This window comes from Colletotrichum abscissum, assembly GCF_030869225.1.
Source record: "Colletotrichum abscissum strain IMI 504890 chromosome Unknown Scaffold_12.1, whole genome shotgun sequence".
NCBI classification, from domain to species: Eukaryota; Fungi; Ascomycota; class Sordariomycetes; order Glomerellales; family Glomerellaceae; genus Colletotrichum; species Colletotrichum abscissum.
The window spans coordinates 361,651-388,034 of NW_026850010.1; the positions used below are offsets into that span (position 1 = coordinate 361,651).

General features: G+C 53.3%; 7 protein-coding genes across 7 annotated transcripts; 3 read left to right on the forward strand and 4 right to left on the reverse strand.

Annotated features, from left to right (window-relative positions):
* Window positions 1-1,414: 1,414 nt before the first annotated feature.
* CABS01_05886 (dimethyladenosine transferase) lies at window positions 1,415-2,937 on the reverse strand (the record flags this gene model as incomplete). Its single annotated transcript, XM_060539254.1, has 8 exons — window positions 1,415-1,780; window positions 1,835-1,909; window positions 1,962-2,090; window positions 2,150-2,317; window positions 2,398-2,478; window positions 2,533-2,670; window positions 2,727-2,783; window positions 2,836-2,937. 8 exons carry the CDS (start codon window positions 2,935-2,937, stop codon window positions 1,415-1,417), a joined length of 1,116 nt encoding a protein of 371 aa, XP_060404649.1.
* Window positions 2,938-3,302: 365 nt separating this feature from the next.
* Window positions 3,303-6,137, forward strand: CABS01_05887 (PRP1 splicing factor; the record flags this gene model as incomplete). The annotated part of the gene is made up of 2 exons (XM_060539255.1): window positions 3,303-5,933; window positions 5,991-6,137. The coding sequence occupies 2 exons, from the start codon at window positions 3,303-3,305 to the stop codon at window positions 6,135-6,137; spliced, it is 2,778 nt and encodes a 925-aa protein (XP_060404650.1).
* A 271-nt stretch (window positions 6,138-6,408) lies between these two features.
* Window positions 6,409-6,932, reverse strand: CABS01_05888 (uncharacterized protein; the record flags this gene model as incomplete). Its single annotated transcript, XM_060539256.1, has 3 exons — window positions 6,409-6,576; window positions 6,658-6,761; window positions 6,824-6,932. 3 exons carry the CDS (start codon window positions 6,930-6,932, stop codon window positions 6,409-6,411), a joined length of 381 nt encoding a protein of 126 aa, XP_060404651.1.
* A 1,562-nt stretch (window positions 6,933-8,494) lies between these two features.
* CABS01_05889 (meiotically up-regulated 65 protein) lies at window positions 8,495-12,980 on the forward strand (the record flags this gene model as incomplete). Its single annotated transcript, XM_060539257.1, has 5 exons — window positions 8,495-8,729; window positions 8,835-8,855; window positions 8,914-9,945; window positions 10,435-10,992; window positions 11,152-12,980. The coding sequence occupies 5 exons, from the start codon at window positions 8,495-8,497 to the stop codon at window positions 12,978-12,980; spliced, it is 3,675 nt and encodes a 1,224-aa protein (XP_060404652.1).
* Window positions 12,981-13,826: 846 nt separating this feature from the next.
* On the reverse strand, window positions 13,827-15,964 carry CABS01_05890 (protein phosphatase 2C; the record flags this gene model as incomplete). Its single annotated transcript, XM_060539258.1, has 7 exons — window positions 13,827-14,188; window positions 14,385-14,645; window positions 14,702-14,908; window positions 14,970-15,054; window positions 15,121-15,194; window positions 15,312-15,621; window positions 15,929-15,964. 7 exons carry the CDS (start codon window positions 15,962-15,964, stop codon window positions 13,827-13,829), a joined length of 1,335 nt encoding a protein of 444 aa, XP_060404653.1.
* Window positions 15,965-18,699: 2,735 nt separating this feature from the next.
* CABS01_05891 (polarity establishment/cellular polarization) lies at window positions 18,700-21,531 on the reverse strand (the record flags this gene model as incomplete). Its single annotated transcript, XM_060539259.1, has 1 exon — window positions 18,700-21,531. The coding sequence occupies one exon, from the start codon at window positions 21,529-21,531 to the stop codon at window positions 18,700-18,702; it is 2,832 nt and encodes a 943-aa protein (XP_060404654.1).
* A 1,402-nt stretch (window positions 21,532-22,933) lies between these two features.
* On the forward strand, window positions 22,934-24,161 carry CABS01_05892 (uncharacterized protein; the record flags this gene model as incomplete). The annotated part of the gene is made up of 3 exons (XM_060539260.1): window positions 22,934-23,217; window positions 23,412-23,579; window positions 23,846-24,161. The coding sequence occupies 3 exons, from the start codon at window positions 22,934-22,936 to the stop codon at window positions 24,159-24,161; spliced, it is 768 nt and encodes a 255-aa protein (XP_060404655.1).
* Window positions 24,162-26,384: the final 2,223 nt, after the last annotated feature.

The window sequence follows — 26,384 nt, forward strand, 5'->3', positions numbered from 1 at the left end:
GCCATGGTGGGAAAGACAAAGGCTGGCGCCTGTCAGATGGGACGGGCCTTGTTCGTCTCGTCGCGATGCGCTGACGGGAACGCAATCCGCGCGGGTAAGGCAGCCTTGTTCTCTCCCTCTCTGTCTAATGCTTACCACCCGCCCGACAAATCAGTACTTACATTACCTATGCATCCTTGGGCGGGAGTCTTTGGCCCGGTCACTTCTTGGTGGTGGTATAAGGCGCAGTCGGATTGGGTGAGCGTGGGCGTGGCCTGTTGTAATTTGTTCATATTCTTTGAAAGAACTGACTGCATGCACAGAGCCACGTTGGCCCGCCCCTCCATTCCCCTTTTCACTCCTATTAATTACTTCGTCTCTCTTGATTTCCTTCCGGTTTCCCACGGTGGTGATGTACCTGCTCTCTGCCCCCTTCCAAATAAGGTGTATCATGATACTCTATACTTGGGTGCGGAACCGGGCGAGGTGGCTAAAGTACCGTTTTGTCCCGTTACGCTTCCCTTCCTTCCCGAAATAGGGGCGATACTTCCTCTTCCATCGGTCCAATTCGGTTCAATGGAGAGAACTGGTGCTGTGAAGTCGAGCACGCATCCGCAGAAAATGAAGTTCCCATTTCGGGCGAACAGCCACAATCTATGCCTGACGTAGAGTGCTGATTTGAGAAGCTCATCGCTGACAAAGGGCCCAATCTTTTCATTCTGGTAATGAGAGCATCAGTTGCAGTGTGACTGACTCCCGAGTGGACAAGACGGCTTCATGATGACTGCCTGACAAATGATGACTCCTAGACCTTTCGGCGATGGTTGGCCCGGAAGCAACCCCCCTGCCTTCTTCCCACGGATGAGACTGCGTCGGTGATATTGATTGGGGTTGTATGCCGTGATGGGTTACCTCGGTAAGGGAGGAGATGGAAAGAGACTAGTATGGCTTTAGAGGTCTTCTAGAATCCGGATGGGGTGCTTCGAGATGAGACGATGTGCCTCGGTGTCGGGGCTGTTGTGTAAGTCATGCTATGGGGTGAAAATGCGTTCGATGTATCTTTGCCCAACACGGCTGTGGTATGAAGGTGCTGAGTGAATAACGGTTCAAACCGAAGCTACTTGAGATCCAGCGTATATCTTGCCTGTCTATTATTGATGCTACGACGTCTCCAACAACGAGAGAAAGGACGGAGGTCTAAACACCTTTTGGAAGGGCACCAGAATGGTTCACAGGTTAGACAACCACTCGAGCTTCATGGGAAAAGCACAGCAAATCTTCATTGAATGTGATCCACAGCCTTCTACCGTCATATCGTTTCCGCAACCTGATATCTCCTCTCATTTTGTACGCCCAAACGCCAGGCCATGATTGCCCGTTCTATAAAAGAAATTCCATCAACAGAGACCGGCCATTCCGTGTGAAGGACGGACATCTAGGCAAAGTGGATGCCCTCCGAGTTGAGAGCAGAGAGCAGCTTCAAAAAATCCGTCTCGTCGCACAACCGCGCTCTCTTCTCCATGAGCTCGGTGCTCTCGAGCGCGCGTTCAATCTTGCTCCGCACGAGCGCCGCAACCTTGGTCTTCTTGCGCTTGCTCTTCGTCTTCTCGGGCGCCTTGGCAGCTGTGGCGTTAAGCTCCTTGAAGAACTCGGGTGTGTCGTCGTCCATGGGCTCGGCATCGTTGTCATCGTTGCCGCCGGCGTCCGCGTCATCGTCCATTTCCATGGCGTCGTCCTCGTCATCCTCAACAAGAGAGTCGTCCAGGGGCACGTTGTTCATGGCAGCCCATGTACGGTAGTTCTAGTAGCAGATCAGTACCTCTGTCCTTCGGAGGCACACAACCTCAAAACTCACCTTCTCCAGCATCTGGAGCACTTCCTTCGTGCCGAGCCAGCTGGCTCGCATGGTCCTGTTCTTACGGTTGAAGCACTGAATGGTTTGTTAGCTGCGAGATATATGAAGTGACAATAATACTACTTACAACGCGGAGGAGGCCGTCGAATTCCTCGAAGGCGATGGTGGGACGCTCGGCTCCCTGCTTGGGCACGATGCGCACAACGCAGGAGTCGACCTGTGGCGGCGGCCTGAAGTTGGCCTTGGACACCTTCATCTATTGCAGAGTGTCAGAAGACCGTCGGCAAAGATGCATTCCCGAGCATCTTTACTCACCACGTTGGAGCATGTTGCCCAAAAGTTGGCGTTCACGCTCAGTCTACCATAGAGCTTGTCGCCGGGCTTGGCCACAAGTCTTTGTCCGAACTCGAGCTGGAACATGAGAATCGCTTGCCGCGGCGGCTTTGGCATCGCAAGCATCTTGAACACCAGGGGCGAAGAGATCTAACGACAGGTCAGCTACGCCGGGCTTGCATCGAAAGCACAAAAGAACGTGCCTGGTAGGGTGTGTTTGAAATGAGAACGTCGAAAGGAACCCATTCGACTTTGATCGCATCTCCGAGCATGACATCGAGCTTGCGCTGCTCCGGAGTCCCTTGCACACGCTGGTTTGGGTCCCGTCAGCCTCCGAGTATCATCCTGAGGGCGTTTTGTCCAACCTTTGTCACTTCGGCCGCCATTCGAGGGTCGAACTCGATCGCAATGAGCTTCTTCGCCTTCTCGAGAATTCTCACTGTTAAGTTACCAGTTCCCGGACCGATTTCGAGTACAGTATCCGTGGGCTTAAGTTCGGCTTTCTGTGTAGACGCACTTAGTGTTTGGTTCGTTATGGACGGGGGGAGTCTGGGCGTACGTGAACGATCGCATCCGCCACACCGGGGTTCTTCAAGATATGTTGACCAACATTCGTCTATGACGGTAGTTAGTCAAAGTTCCAAGACGTACTATAGAATGCGACGCACGTTGAACTTGAAGACATTGTTCGTCTTCTGAGAAGGTCGAGAGTACGGGCTTCCCGAGGAGGCGGCGGCGGCATTCCGCTTACCAGCTTTCGCTTTACCCATGTTGCGTATGTGAACTGTCGAACTGTCGCGCTATACTAGAGAAACCAGGTTTGTGGGAAGCAGTCGACCTCTGGCGTACAGTATCCGGTAGCGCAAAGTTTGAGACCCAGAAATCTTCGCGATGTCGAAGTCTGCGGTGAAGATGGAGGGGCAGCCTTTTGGAAATTTTAGTGGACCCTCGCCCCACTACGACCTGGCGCGACAGGGATTGTGCAGCTCAAAAACTTTAGTACCACTTCAGCCTTGCGCGACCGGTTCCAAGCATAGAGTGAGGCCAAACCTCCCTGATTGCCTACAAATACCCCATCAGGCGCGCCCTCTTGATCTTGCTGCCGCACCGAAGAGCCACCTGTTCAATCGCCAATATGTCGGGCAGGCGCGACTTCCTGAGCCAACCGGCTCCCGAAAACTACGTCGCTGGTCTTGGTAGAGGTGCTACTGGCTTCACTACGCGATCAGATCTGGGTCCTGCACGCGAAGGACCGACTGAGGACCAAATCAAGGAAGCGGTCGCCAAGCGCGCAGCACAACTCGGCTTAGGCACCGACGGCAAGAAGGCGGAGGAGAAGGACGACGACGATGACCGGTTCAAGGATCCCGATAACGAAGTCGGCCTTTTTGCAGGTGGCGTATACGACAAAGATGACGAGGAAGCCGACAGGATATGGCAAGAAGTTGACGAGAAGATGGCGAGGAGAAGGCAGAAGCAACGAGAAGCGCGCGAAAAGGCCGAGCAAGACGAATATGAACGGAAGAACCCCAAGATTGCACAACAATTTGCGGATCTTAAGAGAGCGCTTTCGACGGTTACCGACGACGAATGGGCGAACCTTCCTGAAGTTGGAGATCTGACAGGAAAAAACAGGAGAAGCAAGCAGACCTTGCGACAACGCTTCTACGCAGTTCCAGACAGCGTTCTGGCTGCTGCGAGGGACTCATCAGAGCTGGGCACCACGGTTGCGGATGACGGAGCAGCATCAAGCTCCGAACAAGCGGACGGCACGATGACGAATTTTGCCAAGATTGGTGCTGCCAGAGACAAGGTCCTCAAGTCTAGGCTCGAGCAAGCGTCACAGGACGGAACCGAATCATCAGTCGCCGGTAGCGCATCGAGTATCGATCCCAAGGGCTACATCACAAGTCTGAACAAAAGCGTCCTCAACGAATCGCAAGCGCAAGTCGGCGACATCAACCGTGTACGCGAGCTGTTAACATCGGTGATCAAAACGAACCCGAATAATGCGCCGGGTTGGATTGCTGCGGCTCGCTTGGAGGAACTGGCAGGCAAGACGGTCGCTGCACGGAATGTGATAGCACGCGGATGCACACATTGCCCCAAGAGCGAGGATGTCTGGCTGGAGAATATTCGACTGAATGATGGAAAGAATGCGAAGATTATTGCCGCCGAGGCAATCAAGAAGAATGATCGATCTGTGCGTCTCTGGGTCGAGGCGATGAGACTGGAGAATGAGCCTAGGGCGAAGAAGAAGGTCATAAGACTCGCTCTGGATCATATTCCGGAATCAGAGGCACTATGGAAGGAAGCGGTCAACCTCGAAGAAGATCCGGAAGATGCCCGGTTGCTGCTCGCCAAGGCAACAGAGCTTATACCCCTATCCGTTGATCTGTGGTTGGCTTTGGCAAGACTGGAGAGCCCTGAAAACGCTCAAAAGGTGCTCAATAAGGCACGAAAAGCAGTGCCTACGTCTTACGAAATTTGGATCGCGGCTGCTCGACTGCAGGAACAGCTTGGCCAGGGTACGAAGGTCAACGTCATGAAGCGTGCCATTGCAGTTCTGGTCAAGGAGTCCGCCATGCCCAAACGCGAGGAGTGGATTGCCGAGGCAGAAAAGTGCGAGGAGGATGGCGCTGTCATTACGTGCGGAAATATTATCAGAGAAACACTTGGCTATGGTCTCGACGAAGACGACGACCGCAAGGACACCTGGACGGAGGACGCCCGAGGCAGCATCAATCGCGGCATGTACGAGACAGCACGCGCCATCTACTCATATGCGCTGCGTGTTTTCGTCAACAGCAGAACATTATGGATGGCTGCCGCCGACCTGGAAAGAAATCACGGAACAAAGGAATCGCTCGCCCAGGTCCTGGAGAAGGCTGTCGAGGCATGCCCCAAGAGTGAGGTCCTGTGGATGATGTTGGCCAAAGAGAAGTGGCAAGCCGGCGAGGTCGACAATGCCAGATTGGTACTCGCCAGGGCTTTCAAGTCTAACCCGGATAACGAAGACATTTGGCTTGCTGCTGTCAAGCTCGAAGCCGAGAACGGAGAGACCGAGCGCGCTCGTAAGCTACTGGAGGAAGCCCGCGACCAGGCCCCCACGGATCGCGTGTGGATGAAGAGTGTGGTTTTCGAGAGAGTGCTGGGCAACAGCGATGCGGCACTGGATCTTGTCCAACGGGCGCTGCAATTCTTCCCTGCAACGGCGAAGTTGTGGATGCTCAAGGGACAAATCTACGAGGACCTTGGAAAGGTCGGCCAGGCACGCGAGGCCTACAGCACAGGTGTCAAGGCGGTGTCAAAGTCTATTCCATTGTGGCTGCTCTACTCTCGACTGGAGGAGAAGGCCGGGCTCGTCGTCAAGGCTCGCAGTGTTCTCGACCGAGCCCGACTTGCGATACCCAAATCGGCCGAGCTTTGGTGCGAATCTGTCCGCATCGAAAGACGCGCGGGCAATCTCAACCAGGCCAAGTCCCTCATGGCCAAGGCACTCCAAGAGGTGCCCAAGAGTGGACTCTTGTGGAGTGAACAGATCTGGCACTTGGAACCACGGACTCAGCGCAAGCCGCGGTCACTAGAGGCCATTAAGAAGGTGGACAACGACCCTATCCTGTTTGTAGCTGTGGCCCGAATCTTTTGGGGCGAACGCAAGCTCGAAAAGGCACAAAATTGGTTCGAGAAGGCGCTGGTGCTGGACAGCGACAATGGCGACACTTGGGCTTGGTATTACAAGTTCTTGCTCCAGCACGGAACAGACGTAAGTAGCTGTCTTGGTGACTATCGATTTGACGTTTGTAAGCTAACTCGATCCCAGGAGAAACGAGCGGATGTCATCAACAAGTGTGTCTTGAACGAGCCACGCCATGGCGAACACTGGCAAGCGATTGCCAAACAGCCCGCCAATGCAAGGAAGGGAACCGAGGAAATCCTGAAATTGGTTGCTGAAGTGTTGGAGAAATGAATTATGTAATAGCCTGTGTATCAAATATCAAGGGTCGGTCGGGAAGGATAGAGGAGAAAAGGTCACTTTCAAAATTACCAAGCAGGCAGCAAAGAATACCACGAGGAAGCCCTGTAGACTTTCAAGTGATTGAACATGAGTCAAAGGATTATAATTGATTCGTATTGCGACTCCTAACCCAGAGCTGAGAAAGCAAACCCGATGCCCGTTGTCATGATTGATCCATTACGTAGAAAACACAAGAAAATGATCGCCAGAGTAGTCGTAGGGCTTATTTGCCGCCGAACCAGCTGGAGATGCCGCTCTTGGCCTTGGCGGCTTCGGTCTCGACGGTCTTGTCAAAGGCGTCGACCTTCTTCAAGGCTTCGGCCTTTGCGTCCTTGGCGTACGCCTCGACGTTGCTCTTAGTGGCAGAGAACTTCTTGTCGGCCTCAGCGACCTGGCGAGATTGTCAGCGACGATTGATCATTGAAGATGTGCTGGAGGCAGGCCGGGCAGAGGTGGGCAAAGATGAACTTACGGCCTCGTCAAGCTTAGCACCAAATTGCGCGCCCTTGTTCTGGGCGTCGGGCGTGCGTCCGGGAAGGTGAGACTTGACCTCGGCGGATGCCTTGTGAACGTCACCTAAATAACGTGGGTCAGCCTTTGCGATGATGAGAAGGCAGCGATGCGACGGGTAAACATACTCTCGAACTTCTTCTCCGCGGCGGTAGGGTTTCCGCCAGCGCTGTAGAGGTAGTAGCCGACACCGCCAGCGGCAGTGAGACCGAGGAAAAGGGGAGCCTTCTTGGACATGTTGATTGGATTTGTGTGTAGTGTAGGGTGTAGTAGAGCTGATTGACGTGTGACTTCTGAGCTACGATCGGGAGAAGCTTGAAGCTATCGTCGTGATTATGTGATTTAATTGATTGAATTAGAGAGAGGAGAAAGAAAGCAGTCTTCGTCACGAGAAAGAGCAGGATGGCATGATCTATTAGTACCTTGCTATCGAATCACTGGCGCCGCAGCTCTTGTCTCATTTCTTGCGCGGTTACACTCCTTCCCACACGCCTCCTGGAACCAAATCACACCAGTGAGCTGCACTACCGACATGCCGTCGACCTGGGGCAAACAGGCGAGGAACATTTGGAGCTACGAAAGCTCCGGTTGACGTGAAGGTGTGAGGGATACATGACGTAGAGCAGCATGAATGCGGGGAATGGGAAGTAGCTTCCCCCCCAGCCGCTCCTGGCCGAAGAGCTCCACCTGGGACCGGGACCACAAACTCAGCATGCACAGGCCATCACCTCCAGAGGGGACGGACACGATACCTTGTGATCACGCGGAAGCGGATGGAGGAATGAAGTATTTGTGACGTACCTTTTCAGACCTGATCCTGGTAAGAGTGCAGCATCCACTGGATCTCCAGCGTCACCTCAGCTTGTCAAAGCTCCGAAAATCAGCTGTCACTTTCGATGTACACTATGCGTAGGGAGTAATGTTTTACGCTATTCATCCAGGTCTCCTTACAACTTCCACTGAGCGCAGATGGACCTCTCAGCCGACGATCGTGCCCGTCAAACCATTGCCTGTGGCTTCACAGTGCTCCATGTGCTTCAGAGCCAGGTTTTGCACGTTAGATAGCATGAAAACACCTGTTTGAGCTGACTCTCTGGCACGCAAAGCTGAGGTGGTGGCTAGGGGGGGCTCGACGCTCGCTGGAAAAAGCTGGGACATTACATCATCGCCGGAGCTGAGTTCGCGACACCTCGCAGGCTCCTGGACTGACTGACTGGCCCGTGAAGTGCATGAGCCAACCCGTGTTCAGCTTTTGGGTCTAGGCCTCCACGACCAGCCAACGCCTCCTGCTTTCCTTTCGTTATTGTTATTGCTGCATCGTGCTAGCCTTGTTCAGCGTCCTCCATTTGGCCACTGCCAGCCGATGGTGGTCTAGCCCACGCTAGGTCCGAAGAAGAGGTACCAATTGACTTCCCTGAATTCCTCGCTCGTCGGACCATCGACCTTGTAGCCTCACATCGGCCTTCTCCTTCTACGGCCTCTTTTCTATTCCCACCCGTCGACGGGGCGCGCTTGGAAACATCATTTGTCTGAGTAGATTCGGCACAATGTTCAGGTAGCCCACTCAGACTACGCTTCTGAATTCCACCATCCCAGGGCGAGAGCCGCCAATCACCCCCGAGAAGGAAGCTAAAGCACCTCCGGCCCGGATTCCAATTCTCCCCCCCACCAACGACGAACCCCCTTTCACCCTCAAGGGTGCCGTTCCGGTCTCACTCCGGCATTGAGCCTCAAGGCGGGCATCAACACGGAAGCTCTCAGACACCGGGCGAGCGAGGCTGCGATACAGCGTTAGAGCGATGCCTTCCTTTCGAAGCTCTCGTCGGGCCACCGGCTTGAAAGATAGTGATTATGACCACGAGATCAGCCTGGTCAACCATGATAACCGCGGTTCACCGAGCACCGAAAGCCTTAGCAGACCTCCTCGCGCGTCAAACGGTTCGCAGTTACTCCGTGATGAGGACACTACTGGGAGTCACGATGCGGAACCGAATGGGGGCCGCAGTACGGAACACGATACCGATCAGGATGCCAGTACGTCTGGACGCTTAATAGAGCCAGAACAAAGTCACCTGTCGAAGGCCGCTGGGCATCGGAGTGCTCCCACGCTTGAACCCCAAACGACAACGGCCACCACAGCACCGTCTATCGAAGTCGAAGGTAAGAGATAGCCATGCCCAAGTTATGGTGCAGGTTCTGATAGTACATATTGAAACAGAACCCACGCCAATGGAAGGCACAATGCCCGGCAGAAGCAGCAGTCAACGACGGAGGCCAGCCACGGCGGATCGAGAAACAGCTATTGATGTGTTGTGGGAGAACGAGCGAGGCTGCTTTGTTTGCCGTGTTGCCCTATTTTCCGGCAAGGCTTTGGGCAACCTCGACCCGTCGCCTTGGACGAACCAATTTCACAAGACGAGTCCGACCACGACCAAGACAGCACAAGTACCCGATCCGTCCTGGGAGTGGGCATGGCCTGAGTGGAAGATACATCGCGAAGATGGTGTGGCCATGGACGAGTTCGGCTGGGAGTACTCGTTCATGTTCTCCAAGAGATATTCCTGGCATGGTCCGAAATGGTGGAATTCCTTTGTTCGGAGGAGATGCTGGGTTCGCAAGCGCATCAAGAAGAAACCAGAAGACATATCGGAAGACCCGCATATGCTGAACTCCGACTACTTCACCGTTACGCCTGCCAATCACAGCCGTTCCTCTAGTGTGGCACGTAGCCGGCGAGAAAGCGTCAGCAAGGCGAGTGTACAGACCAGTGTGACAGAGGAGAAGCAAGACATTGAAGACGTGTGGACTCTTATGGCCGTCCTTCGAGGCTCTCGCATCGACCGCGAAAAGATTGAGGCCTTTGAGAATTATCTCGCGCATGCCAAAGACAACCTCGAGCACTTACAGGAGGAGATGCACGATGTTATGGGCATATTTGTGTTTCAGGCCTCGAGAAGACTGCTGTTGAGTCGCTTGACCCAGATTTATGATGAAGCGGTCGCTGCAGACGAAGAGAAGCACGAAGATGCAGACAAGGCAAAAGAAAGAGAAGAGAGAAGGAAACACCTTGCAGCGGCAATCAAACATGCAGACGAAGAAGTCAAAAGGCTTTCGTATTGGAGCGATGTCAAGGGGCTTGCAGAGAATGGCGAAGCCAAACATGCTGTTGCAGAAGACGAGGGATGGAATAAGGGGTGGGAAGGTGTTGATCAGAGCGGTCCTGCGCAACCCAACTCGGGTGCCTTACCTGGTTCGCCAAAGAAGTAATAGGGACGGTGTCGGAATCATTCTTTTCTTGTATACCCGACTTCATATATCCAAATTTGCTAGTCATTGCCTGCGGTACGGATACCTAGCAGTGAAGTAGTCGATGAACAGTGCAAAATAGTAAGCTCAGTGTCGCTCACACTGTTGTCGGCTGGCAGGGGTCGGGTCAAATTTCTGGGGCCGAAAGACCGGGATCAATCGGCGCGAAGTGGAAATTCTTCTGCGGATAGCTTGCCCGCGACTTCAGCGAAACTGATGGCATTCGTTCCATGACACCAAATGCAACAAATTTCAAGCCCAGCACACAACATGGGCCATTCATAGCAAATGTCCCTGGGAATCACGCTATCATTGAGAGTCCGATCTCACCGTATCGGCTCTTCTGGGATCTCTCCGATTTCCAGGGTTCCTCAAAGATGGTCTCGGGCGCCTCGAACTCAACTACCACTTCCTCGTCAATGGGTGCACACAGCTACCGATGCAGTCAGGCCCAGCGCGGTTGAGACTCCCACACCGCGATCTCGAATCGAAGACGAAGAAGCGAGCCATGGCACCAACCCAACCTGCGATACCGCCGTGAGTCCTACCTTGGAAGGCCCGGCCGTCGAAGACGAAAAGATCAAGACGCCACTGAGAGTTGAGAACTTGACGCTGGGTGACGGTCCGGACACAAAGCCGAAGGAAGCACGCAAACCTACGACGTTGCATCCACTTGATACCATCAGCGAGCGTCGTAAACCTGTTGAGTTTCTACTTAAAGATGCCAGCGAACGCAAGTTCAAACGACCGAACAAGACGGGCTCTACCCAAGTACAGCATGACTCTATACTCGTTACGCCGACGATACGTTACCAGCCTCAGCGAGAATCGCGAGCCAGTGTTCAGCGATTCCACCAAAGCATAACCAGGCAAATCTGGCTCGAGACGGTCCGACAGGTCAAAAAGGGGTCATTTAGCAACTGGCGCAATACTTTGGACCTTCTTCGACGACAGACCCGGCCTGTCAAGGGGCCCTGGCAGCGCAATGTGCGTAAGATCACAGTCGGGGTTGAACTCGCATATACGCTCCTTCACGATGTCGACCAAACTATTTGGGACATACACGAACAAACGAGATGTCATATTGAGATGCGATGGCCAAAGGATAAAGAAGGGACACTCAGTGAAGTGGGATATCTTTTCCTCTCAGGCGACGAGGATGCCTTGGAACACGCGAGCCAAGAAATATCTAGACTCGCCGCTCGAGCCGACAGCACGATCAGTATAGAAGGAGCCATCGGCAGCAACTTCTCTACAACACGGCGTGACGAGGTAGCTGGAGCTAGAAACGAGACTGTGTGGAAAAGTTCCGAGGAAGAGCAGCGTCCAGCGTATATGAAGGAATACTCACACAAGCACAAATACGAAAGTATCCCGAAACCGAAAGAATGGACGCCTGATTCATTCTTGGCCTATATAACCGCCATCACAAACGCAAGGATCACTACGCATGACAAGTACAAGATGTACGGTGCGGGCCCTGCCGCCGACAACGCGGCTCTCAAGCTCCTTTTTAGCGCGTTTACAGATGAGTCTTCAAGACATGCGCGGTCGAGGCGCGCATTCAAACAAGCCTTGCGATTTATTGAGCTGCGTGGCAATGCCTATCGTAATCACGCCCGGGACCTTTTTCAGAGCCAGCGAGATGCACCTTTTTCGATGGATACCGGCGTCTTCAACATTATGCTCGAAAACTGTGCCAAGTTGAAAGATCTTCGCAACTTTCACGGCGTGTTAGGGATGATGATTAGCTATGGTTGCCAGCCAAACGCGAAAACATGGGCGTTATACATGGAGATGATTGAGAGCAAACAAATCATTCAGCATGTTCTTCGACTCATGCACTCGCTCGGCCTACTTTTGGACCCCGGCGTCGTGCCACTCGTCACGAAGCAACTCGTCACGGAGGACATGCGCAAGCTGGAACACAATTGGCCTGGCATCCGCTCATTCCTTGAGACCCTGACCGCCAAGTACGGTACGGGCTGGTCATCGAGGCCAGTCATGCACGCCATTATGAACGAACTCGGACGTATGGGCAATTTTGCCTCGTGCTGCGAGCTCTGGGACATCATGGCCGAGTCTCGAAATACCTTTCCTACCACGCTCACGCTCAACACGATGCTTCAACATGCGAAAACCCAGCGCCATCTCATATTCGCCACGGCCGCTTTGGAGAAGGCCCACAAGCACTTCGTCGTGATGAACGAGCAATCATACCACATACTCTTCTTCCTTGCCTTCAGGCTCGACAGGCCCAATGCTATGGGCGTCATCTGGCGTTATGCTTGTGTAGCGGGCAGGACCAGCTCAGATATGCGCAATCAAATCAGCAACTGGCGGTACGGCGTCAACCCGGAAAATGTTCTGCAGCACGCCATCGAGCCGAATCCCAAAGCCCACGCGGCCCCCTCTGCTCTGCCAACCTGGTTCGATCAGGACGTAACAGGGGCGAACCAAGTCAACGGTGCCCGGATCAGCAAGGCCACGCACGAGTATTTCCGGGAGCACAAAATGCGACCTTGGTACCCGCTCCATCAGCTCCTCTCGTGGGCCTGGGAAGCCGACGGGGAAATCATCGCAGCGGTCAAGAAGGCCAAGCAGCAGAGCCTGCAGCATTCTCCTCCCACGCCACTGCGTACCGTCACTACGCCGGGAATCATGGTGATGTACCAACGGAACGGGCGTGGCCTACGGACGCATCACATGCAGTTGAAGATTGAACATGTTGCAGCCACGGATGACTTGCCACCGTCATCTGTTGATGGAGACGACCAGATATCATCATCATCGTCCGTGAACGAGGACAAGACGACAATAGTAGTGCCGACTGACGGTATCACAATAACGGTAATGAAAGACGGCCAGCCGTCGTCATCGGTTGACACAGACAACCAACCGTCACCGTCTGTTGACAATTACAAGACAACGATAGTGCCGACTGACGCACTCAGAATACCGGCAACCCAAGGCGTGTAGGCTCAAAATGGGGACTAGGGTCAAAGTCTCTGCATAGGAAAACAGCCATCTTGCAAAATTATTTATATTATAGACAACTATGTATAACAAACCCCCCTTCTTCTTGTAGGATAGCTAAGAGGCAGCTGGGACCGGGGAGTGCAAAATACCCATAGAATTCTGTACAACAAGACCTACTTTTATGACAATTGTGTTCCAAGATGTGACATTGCATCCTTGAGCATGGCTAAGGTAGCTGGTATGAGGTAAGTGCACTACTGTTTTCATCCAGTCCAAGTCTTCGTTACTAGTTTCCAAGGCATACATATATCGATTCTCTGTGGCCCATTTTACTCACAACTGGTCCAAGAACAAGACACGTTAGATCTCTAGAGCCCAATGACAGAGAAAGACCCCTCTTCTCAATAGGAGGAAGATTAAGAAAGTAGCAAGTGTAAAAAGGCGTTGGTGGGGTTATGCAAATGATCATAAGTAAGCGTGACAACTAGGTAAGCCCGCAGAGGGCTACTACCTTAGCTAAGCACGCAAAGATTGAGTCTTTTGAACTCTCTCAACATGCGGCCAGCCCTCTCTCCCCCTTTCTCCCCCATTGAGCCGCCGCGACTGCTGTTCATCATCCCCACTATGCCTAATCACAATCCTGTCAACGGCCTCCGGGACACCCAACATGATGAGGAAAACAACACGAGAAACATTCATTCATCCATTCCAGCCAAGCCATCGAAAAAGTCTCTCAAGCCTTCTTAAAAGTCATACGGATCCGTTGAATCCGGTCTCTTCCAGGCCCGAGTGCACGCCCACGTCATTCATCAAGGTATAGAAATTTGATATTCCCGGCCGCTGAGCTCACTTCTCCTTGCCCTCCTCTGTAGACGCGGGAACTGCGGCCGGCTTTGACTCCTCCGCGGTCTTGTCCGCCGCCTTGGCCTGCTCCGTCTTCGGGGCTGACTTGTCCTCAGCCTCGCTATCCTTGCTGGTTGCCGAAGAGGCCTTGGAGACCTGGCTCTCGAGGTCCTTGTCCTCCTCAGCGTTGTCAAACATCTCCGTGTCGTCAGAGTCGGTCAGAACCTCAGTGCCGTCGCCAAGGAAGATGATGCGGCCCTTGTAGCCACCAATGCCGAAGGGTTTGCCCTTGTTCTCCACATCCACGTCGTAGCCGCTGTCACTGTCGTCGAAGTTGTGGTGAACTCCAGGACCGCGGAATTCAGCTAGTTGCAGGTGATGGATCAGCGCTCCTCCTTTGGAAAGAAATTATGGAACACAAAAACAAACGATGGCTACAAAAAGGGGGATAATGGTTGTATTATGGGGATAAAGAGACTGGTCTCATGATAGTGCAGATGGAGGTCGGCGCGCGCTCAACTCCTTAGGAAGATGTGGATTCGGACGTGGATTCAGTCGTACCGTATTCGGGAGGGGCGCAAGGTCCGTCTCCAGCAGCAACCCGCTTGGCAATCTCCTCGTACCACTCCTCCTTGGTCTTGCCGCGCAGAAGACCAATGATGCACATGGTCATGTTGTCGCAGCCAACACCTCCGGTCTCCGAGTTGGAGGCCAAGCAGTTGTCCATCATGTTCTCGCAGATCTTGTCCAGCTCCTGCTTAGCCGCAATGCCACGACGGACGAACTCGACAACAGCCTGAGAAGACTGGCAATCCCAGATACCTAAGAATACTGTCAGCCTGTGATCTCCTTCCTCATATCCAGCGCTTCCAGCTTACCGTCGCAAGCAATGACCAAGAACTCATCGTCGTCGCTGATCTCATGGGTCTCGACGTCAGGGAAGGCGGTGACGATCTGGGCCTCGGGCGAGAGCTCTGCGCTCTTCTTGAACTCGAAGTCACCAATGGCGCGGGAGAGAGCAAGATTGCCGTTAACACGGCCAAAGTCGACAAAGCCACCGGCGGCTGTGATACGGGACTTCTCGGCTATGGGGGGATTTCAAGTCAGCTTCAGGTATTGTTGCCTTTGCCATGGCCTAGTACTCACCCTCGAGCTGGGGCTTGTGGTCCTGGGACAGGGGCTTAGCCCGTCCCTTGATACCAAGAACGCTTCTCGAGTCGCCAGCGTTTGCCTAGTCGCGGAACGGTGGGTAAGTAATGCGAATACATCGCGCAAAAGCGGACGTAAGCAAACTCACAACGTAGATCTTGTTGTCCGAAATCAGGCCAACGCAGGCAGTGCAGCCAGAAACCTCCTCTTCGTACTTGGGATCTGGTACACCCCAAGGTTAGCTCATGTATGCAGCATAGGGGGCAACAAGTGGTGAGGGCCAGAATTGCAGCACAGCTGAGCCTCCAGGTACCGCCGAATCCGAGATTGTGAATTTACCGTTAAGAATCGCCCGATCGGTTGCCAAGAAGCCATCCTTCAACGCCTGTTCGTAGTTGCCCTTCTTAAAGGTCTCCTGCTTCTTGATGATGTCGTGAATGTTCTCTCCAGCGAACAAGGCTACTTTGTCGCCGCCATGTCCGTCAAAGACTCCAAAGAAGGAGAGTTTTGACTCGTGTTTCTTGGCTTCGTCGCTGCCGGGGGTGAGAAGGTCGAGAATGGTGATGTGAGCATCCTCCATGCTTATGCGCCAGCCCTGCATGGCAGAGACGCCGTAGAGAAGGCGCTCATCTTCGCCCTTGGCCGAGGACTATAATTGTGGGAAGCGAAGTCAGTAGGTTGAACCAAGAGGCTGTTGAGTTGTAGGGATACGTCATCGAGTGAACGTTGCTGCGAAAAACAAATCCAAGCCACCTTGCTGTGTCGCCTGCCCGCGCGATATCACCGGCAGGAACGGCCAAGGCAGGCGAGGGTCGGAGGGGACCCCGGGGCTGGCTGCGAACAAAGAGGAAGAGGCCGCAAAGGAGTAGATTGAGTATGAGGGTGTAATGATGGGCATATCGAGGGAAAGCAGCGCGTCTCGGGAGAGGTGAGGGTAGCGGTAGATTATGACATACCTTCTCGACAACGGGCTCGGAGAGAGTTTGACCCATGGTGACGGATGCAATGAGTCGGCAGCACAGCTACCGGGTTTGACTGGATGTCTGGTCGGTCAAATCGTAGTCGGAATCGTACGTCGATATCGTAAGGTTGCCAAAGAGAAGAAATTTTTTCAGTGCCAGTCGTGCGTGCGCAAGAAGGCTGTGAGGAAAAAAAGAGGCGAGGTGACAGGAAGGTGGTGCGGTAGCAAAAGGTTCTAGATCGCGCACACTCGAGAGGAAGCGGGGTATCCGAATCGCAAGGGAAATGGGCAGGGGACAGGCGTCGATCCCTAAGAGATGTTGGGTCTGCTATCACAGGTAGTAGAGGGTCGAGTTCGGGGTGCGGTAATGCGAGGATCGCGCCAAAATTGTGAGGTTGCGCAAGAGAAGTGAGGGAGGTAGAAGGAGGGAAAAAATGACCCGAACTCAATCGTAGCTCGGTGTGGGTGAGGTTGTGAGTAGGAAGAGTTTTCTGGATGGGTGATGAACAGAGACCAGGTCGCGTGTTGTGGTGAGTGGTGAGTTGGTGTGTTGTAAGGCAGAGCGAGAGCGTGTGTGGTAGTGGTAGGTAGCCCCGGGGTCAACAGAGTTGCTGTGCGATACGGAAAGCGCAAGCAACGCGGGACAGGACAGGGCAGGATAGGACAGCCTAGCCGCGGACAACAACCTAAGCTGGGGCGAGCAGTTGCTTGCCCGGATTGCTGGCCCCGACTGCTCTACCTAGGTAGGTACCTGGTAAGGTAGGTAGGTACCTTCCATATCTATGGAAGGGTACCTAGTAAAGTCGAAGTGTGGTGACTCCGACGCTGCGAGGAGGCGGTACGTACTACCAATCTCGACCATCACAAAGATACTACATACCTTACCTTACTTACTTACCTACCAACTATCCTGATGTAAGGAACTAAGATAGCGCATGGCAGGAAAGGGGCCAGTCTTGCATATCCGTTCAAAGGTCAGTTGGCGACAGGACTATGAGGCGAAATCGGGTACGGATAGAAAGGCCACGCTACGGATGCCTTCTCTGGTAGTGCTACGTCTGGGTATGAGTCTGGGTCTCTTCGCGGCATCCACTGCCTTGCACCAACAACAATCAAATCTGTACGAGGGGTTGGTCACATTACCAATGTCTCCTCAACTCAGTTTCTTTCAGCAACATCGTATGTGGGTATCTATCAACCTTGCCTACCTGAAGTCAGTCACCTTGAAAAGTTGTAAGAAAGACCTTGTTTACCAAGAACGTATTTCACCGAGTGAACAAACTTGACCCGAAGTTCTAGCGAGCCTTACAACGACGATTTGACAAGGCGAAACTGTGTAGGTAGCCAATTCCATAGACCAACGCAACGTCTCCGGCCGGAGCGGGATTTGCTTGCGCCTCTCATTCTTACTTGCATATGTCGTCCCAGTAAGACTGGCAACGGCCGCCACGTAGCCGATACCCAAGGAGGCACATTAACCCTCATGGAGGCGGCAAGTGCAAGAACTTCGTCGTCATTGCCCGCCTCTGAGTTGTTCTGTTCCCAAAAAAAAAAGCCCCAGCAAGGTTTGCGTGCTACGGATCCGATACGGAACTACCTGCTGAAAAGAGACGAGTTTACCTGCAGTTGCGTCATACCCGACGTCGCGAGCTTACCACAAACAACCTACCCTATCATGCTACCCAGGTGGGCAAATTTCCACACAGAAGCTAAGGTAAGGCATTTGGAACGAGGTCCAGGTTCTATTGGACTCTCACTGCCGATGTCCATGGAGTTGACCGGCTACGAGAGTTTGGATTTCAGACCATGGGAACCAATGTTGAACTCGGTCAGCACAGGTACAATTATCTGCAAACCACAACCAAAGCCTCGAGAAACACACAGACTTCCATCATCGCGTTTAGTCAAAGTCCAACCTACCCACCTGCCATATTTACGGAACCTGCACGGTTCTCATGCAAGGGCCTCCCGCCCCTCTCTCGCTCTAACGCCAAAACAAAAGAATCCCATCTCCCCCCTCCCCTTTTCAGGCCCTCTCCTCTCCGCCGTGCTCCTTCTTTCCCCCGTCCCCTTCTTGGCCCGAGCGAAGCTAGGACCTGAACAACCAGACATGAATGGACGGTAAATGAGGTCCAAGCTCTTTGCTGTCACTTCGGGGAATCCGATCTAAGTGACTAGTATCAACCCCAGAGGCCGCTTTTCCCTAAAATACCTACCTATCCAATCGTGCCAATCCGAGGCTGGGGCACAGGACAGGCAAGGGCCCATGAGGGTGAACGTTCTCCACTTGGCATGCTTACCTAAGCAACTCATTTTGCTAAGCATCTGCCATTTGGTGCTGCCGTAGGCGTGCCGTGGGCGCGATGCGAGCCAAGTTAGCCAACCCCCACAACTTACAAGCCTTTCCGGAAGCACAGACTCAGCGGGATTTTGCCAAACAGAGACACGAAAAAGGGGTCCGCCCTCTTAGATAATAAACTTTTGTGGCATCGCCAATTCAACATTACGGTCTGGGTTTACCTGGACAGGGTTGTGGGTGGTGGTCTTTATCTCTTCTCCATACAAAAAAATTACTAGATCCTCATATCCATAGTTCCCACTTTCCATCGTCAAAGAACGGACTAAATCAAGTAAAGAATAACACTTGAGCAAGCGACTCTGCTCGGGGCGGGTATAACAAAATCGCAAAGACGCTTCTGAACGAAAGACAAGTTATATCGTGGGGTAACGAGGTGTGGCCATCCCGCCCACCCTCGTCACCTTTTCTCACATGAACACGCGGAAATCCTCACTGCTGCTGTCTCGCCGACTCCGAGGACCCTTGTTCCCCACTGTTCCGGCTTCCGTCACCCAGCCAGATCCCTCCGACTCGGGCCCCGACGAGTATCGCGCCAACCCTTTCCCCTTGCCCAGCACTTCGCTGCTTGCCCTTGATGATGCGTAATCAGGCCGGTTGCCCGAGGCACGTCGCTGCATGAGAGAGTCCCTGTTCCAGCGTCCGGCCATGATGTTGGAGCTGGATGATGATTGCCGTGACAGAGGAGTTTGCTTGCCTACCCGGCTGTCCCTGTTCACCGGCCCGCTCGAGTCTTTCTTGATGATGCTGAGAGGCCGAGGAGACAGCGATGGCGTGTGTCTCATAAAGGGAGAGCTTCGTGTCAATTCCTCGTAGGCGATGCCGAGCGAGTCTCTCGGTGGCGGTATCGTCCGCCAGTTCTCCGTACCCCTGGCCGACTCGAGGGAATCAGAGTCGTCGCTGTCCAGAATGTACCTGTTGCGCGAGGGAACGACTGAGCGACCGCCGAAGAAGGGACTTGAATCAGACTTCCTGCTGATCGGTCGTGAAACTGAGCCATGACGCGAATCCGGCCTTGAATCCTGCCGAACGAACCTGCCCCTTCCTGATCCCGATCTCGAGCTGCGAAGACTGCTTTGTGATCCCAAGTCACTCATGATAGGGAAAGCTTTCCGTGGTCGTTGTGACGGCGAAAACCTATTGCCATTCGTGGGATTTGAGCCCAATGGCGTTGGCTGTTCTGGGATCGAGGCCAGACTGTCAGAGCCAGAGGCGCCCGGTAGCAGCTGCGACCTGTCGAGGGTCAATCTGGATGGCTCTCCCCACGGGCTCGTGTAAGCAAGGTCAGGTGTTGCCTGGATACTACTTGTTTCCGCATTTATAGACGGGATGGTGACGTCCAGCACGCTCCGGAAAGAATCATCTCGTTGACCCTGGAGAAAGCCAGAAGATCCAGATAGCACGTCACTCGGGCCGTCGTAGGTGCTCGTCGATCCCTGATGCGTGTGCTGAGGGTGAAACAGGACGCCCTCTGTAAGCCAGGACGACGTGACGGATGGGGATCTCGGCGTAGGGCTTCTTTCAGATCCCCTCCAGTATGATGAGCGGTTGTTCGTATTTGACTGTGACATACGAGAGCCGGTAATGGTTGAAAGCGTCCTCGATTGTCTCATCTTTTGTACAGCAGAGTTGAAATAACCCCTGCTGCGTCGATTGTCCTCAGGCTTCTTTAAATCCCCAACCGATGATCCGTCTCTGCTGTGAGCCCCTCCGTTCATCACAAACGATCCAGGTACTGGTTCCGATATGCTGTTTTTGAAGTTCTCGTGGATCGATTCTCGCTTTTGCCTCCTCCGGCAACATATGATTAAGAGGACAACAATGGCGAGGAATAGAAGTGGTAAGAGAATCGCCAGTGCGATATAACCAGCTTTCAAGCCTTGTTGCGGGTCGCTTGTAGGCGCGGGATTTGTTGGCTTAGTAGAAGATGTGGGAGAATCGGTGGTAGTAGTGGCTGGTAGAGGTAAGACTTCCAAGTCTGCCGTCACCGTCTCGGTCTCCTCTGAGCTTTTTGATGCCGCCTTGACGTTGACTGTAATATTCTCGGGGGATGTAGTCTTGGGCGGCATTCCCGATATGACCAAGCCATCGACATTGACCCAGTCTGCTGAGGAGTCGATACTTAGATCAATGTCTGAAGGCGTCCATAGATACGGTTCCACGTCGAAGGTGAAGTTCTTTCCCGGTGTCGCCTCGATGCTCAAGTTTGTGTTCCGGAAGATTCGCGTAACGACGAACACCGATAGAATAATGTCAAGAGTATCAGAGTATACATCCCGGAAAGTGAGCGTAGAGTTTGAAGATTTTGCATCCTCAGGGGGATTACCCTGGATTTCGAAAGTATTATTATCGACCGAGAGCCAGCTCGGAAGGCCGGATACGGTGAGGTTCAGCTCGGATGGCGTTGTAGAATTCCCATCCAACCTGATACTACCGGCGAGTGCCGTATATGACACATTCGTCCCGCGCGTTGCGTTGATTTCGATGGTAGGCGTGTCTGTTGTCAATCTGTGGGCACCAACAACGATGGAGAACACAACGGAAACAGCCGAGAATCCGATAATGTCAGAACCAACGAGGCTGAAGTCGAATTTTTGGGGCGGCTGGACGAGAGACTCGAATGGTGGTGTTTTCCCGGCAAATGTGAGGCTGCCGGCGTCGAACTTGATCCACGAAGGCAAAGGGCTGCTATCTGCGGAAGTGGCGTAGTAGTTTAGCCCATCTCCAGCATGAGAGAACGTGTCCTTGGCGAATGTGAAGGAGAAGTCGGAGGCGGGAGAGGCCACGACGGCAGATGGCGATGATGTATCACCGAAATTCTTGATTTGCTCTGATAGCGGGATATTGAGCTTGGGTGTAGGCCTCCTCGTCACCACGAGAGTGGCCGTCATCGTAGCAGACCCAGAATCGTCCGTTGCAACGATGTCCACCGGGATGCCCACAACTTCTCCTGCCTGAACATCTTTGTCTTCGGGGGTTCCAGAGAGCCGGCCGGTGCTAGCATCGATCGAAAGCCATGCCGGCGAGTTCAGGAGGCTGTAAGATAGTCGGGATTGCGAAGAAAACGTTTGAGGTGAAAGAGTGTACGAAAACGGCTCCGATATCCTCGTCGCAGGTGGTAGCTGAGAGTTGAATGGGAAGTAAACGACTGGTACGGCTCCTGCAAGCGCAGCTAGACTCAGGAACACAGACAACATCACGTACATTGCCATGACTGATGCGTTGTACGAAAGGAGCGGCATCTGCGAGCCAGAGGAGCGGAAAACAAAAACAAAATCAATCAGAGAAGACCATGTCAAACAGAAGGTTATCTCATCAGAAACGAGAGAAGCCTAGGACGATAACTTTACCCGTAGAGGATATCCTCGGCGCGAATCTCGTGGTCCATGGCTCTCGTTTTCTGGTGCTACGTGTCTCCCTTCGTGCCAGTGATCACGCCCTGAGAAGGGATTTGCGGGTGGGCGCGTCCTCCCCGAACTGCCGCCCTTCCATGTGGTCGGTCAACGGAGGGTACTACTTCACTCGAAGAAGCAATCGTTTCAGCGTGGCAAAGGTTCACTTGCCATACTTGGAGTGTCAGAAGGCGACTAATCGAGGACTGCATTCCAGCGGCGGGTTGAAGCGCCTCAAGGGTGTTGGGGATAGGTTAGGCCCTGAGGCATAGAGGGAGGCGGGATGAGACATGTCCACTCGGAACGTGTGGTTCGACGAGGTCCGGAATGTATTAGGTTTGTTCTGCGGGTTAGTTCGAGGGTTGATTAAACAGTCCATTGCTTTACATTGGACAATACATTCGTCAAGCTTACTCGGTCTTGTGCTTGACAGGAGGATAAGATGGTGTAATCGGGAGTACTTGGGAGAGGCAGGAGGGCAGGACATGTGGTTCCCTTTTGTTAGGTAAGCCCTGCTTGGGTATCCCGCAATATCGGAGCGTAACGAAGGCTTCTTCCGATTTCCACCCACACAAGCCACGCTTCTACCCAGTCAAGTGGGTGACAAAATTGATTTCAGCCTCACACATCCGACAAGCAGTTCCACCGCTATTATCACTAGCATTAATATCTATTAGGCAGAGTATATTCCTCTGAGTATATACCTCAGAAGAACTTTAATATAAAGGGTAGTAATTATGATATGAGCAGTGAAAGGGGTACTTATGAAGATGAAAAGCAGGAAATCGATTTTGTCACCCACATGCCAGTGAGGCTCAAATCAACCGTCGTTGCCAAACAAATTGGAAAGAGCGGAGAGTGCAGGACCCTGAACATGGTTGAAGCGGAAAGCGCGCAGCGAAGAAGGGGCAACCCCGCTTGAGGCAAAACGCACCTCCCCTTATCGGAAAGTCTAGATTGTCGTCGGCCTCAGCAAAACGGACGTTGAAATAAAATAAAAATAAAATCCCATGCAAAAAAAGGCCAGCGATACCGCTCTTCCGTGCCTGCCATTTTTACTTCTAGCCTCCAGTCTTTACCTTAGGTAGATCTGCACCGTTTCCCGACAATCACTGCCTGCCTAAGTAGAAAGAGCACCGCTCAGCCGCTTGTGTCGGCCTACTGCCAATAAGCTCAACCTACTTTGCCTCGCCTTATTACTTCAAGCTGTTTCCGTGCGCTCCCTGGGCTGCTTCTCACACACAATAGCATTATGCGGATTCTCAACAACCCCCTCATACCAGAGAAGATGGAGTCACTCGACCGCTCTCCCTCGCCTGAGTTTTCGCCCTTGGCCATTGGCGAAGACTTCACACCGCTCCCCACCTACAAGGCCGCAACTACGTCAGCCTATGACATGTCCGGCCTCCTGTCAACTCCCCTTCAACTCCATGAAGATCTCGCCTCGGGATGCGGCGGTCAAACCTGGCCTGCAGGCATGGTGCTTACAAAACACATGCTGCGCTACCATCGAGAGAACCTCAAGGGCGCGAGAATGTTAGTCATTAAGCCACTTCTATTGCGTACCTACTGCCACGTCTGCTTCTCTTCTCGGCCTCGTGGTCTATCATGTTCTACTACTGGTTCATACCATGCTACATGATATCTAGTCCTAGTCCAAGCGCCGTCATCGCACGAGGAGACATCATTGCTATGGACTGAGCTGACTCGGGGCTTTTCGGAGCAAATAGACTTGAGCTGGGCGCCGGCGGCGGACTCGTCGGACTGGCTGTGGCTTTAGGTTGTGGATTGCAGGAAACGCTGTACCTCACAGACCAAGACGAGATGTTCGAGCTGATGGGACGGAACACCAAGTTGAATAACCTCGAAGACAAAGTTAAGCCCATGATCCTGAACTGGTGAGTAATTTACCCCCAGCTCGCTTGATCCCAGCCGTGCGCATCCATCCCCAGAGGTCCCGTCCGGGAACGCCACGGGGGCCAGAATGTCTATGTGCACGGTAGGAAGCCTAGGGTGCTTCGAGATCTTCGAGATGCTCGAGACCCTCGAATGGATTCAAACTCACATGGTCCACATGAACGTCCGAAGGTGTTCTTATGCAGGAAACTCGAAGGGACTCGAGCTACCGTTCGGCTGATGTACGGATGACTGATCAATACCATAGGGGCGAACCGCTACCGCAAGAGGTTGTCGATTTCAAGCCCAATGTCATTCTGGCAGCCGATTGCGTCTACTTCGAGCCGGCATTTCCACTCTTGCTGGAGACTCTGACCAACCTGTTAGCGTTGGACCCAGACGCGATTATCTACTTCTGCTTCAAGAAGAGGAGACGTGCGGACATGCAGTTTCTCAAGAAGGCACAAAAGGCGTTCTTGGTGACGGAAATCGTCGACGAAGATCGCCCCGTCTTCAGCAGAGAGGGCCTATTCCTCTACACTTTTGCAAGCAAGAAGCCGACTTCAAACGGGAACCGAAAGTGATTAGATTTGATGTGATCTTCGAATGGGCGACCCCATTTCTGGAGCGATAGAGCATCGCGCCTCGGCCGCGGGACACCAGATGTTCCTAAGCGCGAGAGCTCCTCATCAGTTGAAGAGACTCTGCTTCTGCTGGACGATGGCACATCTGCCAAAGCACTCGAGCCATGAGTCAACAATAGAGGGAACATAGTAGCAAGCAAAGTTCAAGGTGGCCGTCGGGGATGATACAAACATATCGGAGACCGTCATTCTGCCATTCAAGTGGCTCACCCAGCGGCACAATGACAGACCGCAGAAGAGCTAGACGATGGCCAAGCTTGCGAGTGGTTCCCTGATCGCATTACGTACCCCGGCAAGCAAAGACCAGCTTGCGGCATTTCGGATGGGTGATTTTGAGCGACGGCAATTGTGCCCCGGAACTTACGTCAATATCAACGACGGGAAGCAGGGACTTCCATCCGTGTCGTCAATGAGATGGGGAATATTAAGATCAATAGAAAGCAAATCATTTATGCACCATTAATAGTTCATACGCCATGATGATCGTCAGGAACGGTGGAGACGATGGAGGGGGACATAAAAACAACCCGGACTGCGATATTCGACCGCTTGTTCTAGGCCATCACTCTGCACAAATATTACTCGACTTGCCCGGGACCATCAAGAATAATGAGATACAACAGTTGCTGCGGCCGATGTTAGTCTCTCTGGTGACCCGGTCAAGTATCACAACTTCAACGTCCAACACACTGGCAACGGGAATAAAAACAGTGTGAGGGGTTTTCTTCCCACCTTGACCTTTAGCCAGCTGAAGGCTCCTGCACGCCCTTTAAGGGCTTATCCAGTGAGATGCCAGAGTGGAGTATTTCTGCAAATTTGGCGCTCGTGGAACGTGGTCCGACGTGTTAGAATATCCACCGACTACTGCAGGTTGGTTGGCAAGTCCGGAAGTGGCAGAATAGGCCCTCATAGAAGATGCATGTCGTGTCAGAGCTGAGAGGAGAGGGAGGGATTGAAGGGAACCAACAAACATAGTTCCAGGGCAATGGCTTGCTAGAGCTGGCTGCTGGCCCAGTGGGTGAGTGGTTAAAGTGATGTGGCATTGCCTGAGCTGCTGATCGTCCGGGATCAGAGCCGGGCCAGGGGGCCAGACGGGCTGTGAGGGTTGCGCTGAGAGAGGAGGCTCAGGGCAAAGTCTAATTGTGATTGGCGCGTACCTTGCAGCTGCAAGGAACCCGTGCAGGCTGGGTTTGCTCGGAGCCGTGGGCGCTGGACGACGTCGCCTTGTTAGGTTCTATTGTTGTATCGTTCCTGGAATCCTGTCTGTTCGTTTCTCCTGCCATTTTCTTCCTCCCCCTTCGGCCCTTCCCCAAGCAGCCAAGTTCCCCCCTTCCTTCCTTCGGGCTGGCAGGTGCCCATCTGGAGCCTCAGGCACACACAGTATACCTTCAGAAGTCTTGTTGGTGTTACCCTCGGTCTCTCTTCTCTCGCGAATTGATGTTCCAACGACGGCCCCTCGGCACTGGCCTGGACTTCAGGAACAATCCACACCTGCGCTGTAGTGTGGTGCTGACGTTAGGTACGGATACAGGTACCTGCCGCGTGCGATGATGGGGGCAGCCGCGGCGTGGCAAGGTAACATCCCCAATTTCTCGACCATTGTTTCTCAATGTTTCCATGGGCGCACAGTCTGTTCAATGTTACATCGCAGCCAGCCGCCATGGGCGCTGAACACTGCTTCATCCGACCAAAAAACGAAGAAGAAGAAGAAGAAGATGAAGCAAAGAAACAATGGAATATTTCCTGTCTCTCCAGCGCGGCAACGAGCCGTCCACATTCCAGCAATACGTCGCAGGCCTCCGCGCAGCACAGAGTACCCTACCGAATGTGCGTAAAGATTGGCGGCTGACAAGCAGGTACCCGTCCTCGACTGCGGTACTCTCTGGGCCCCCCGGAGCCACCGGCTGATCGTCATTCTTTCGCATCCAGGATTCCCAAGGAGGGGTGTTCAACGGTGTTCGGACCCTGGCACTGTCTGGGCCTCTTTTCCCCCTGGACTCTTGACTAGTGAAAAAAGCTGGAACCCTTTTCCCAGTTTCCGCGTGTTTCAAGGAACAAGCACCTGTCCGACGGTTCGTCCAATCATGCAATGCCGGGGAAGGAAACAAGATGGCATTGTGACAAGCGACAAGGCAAGTTGGACAGAGAGATTTGAGTCCGTGG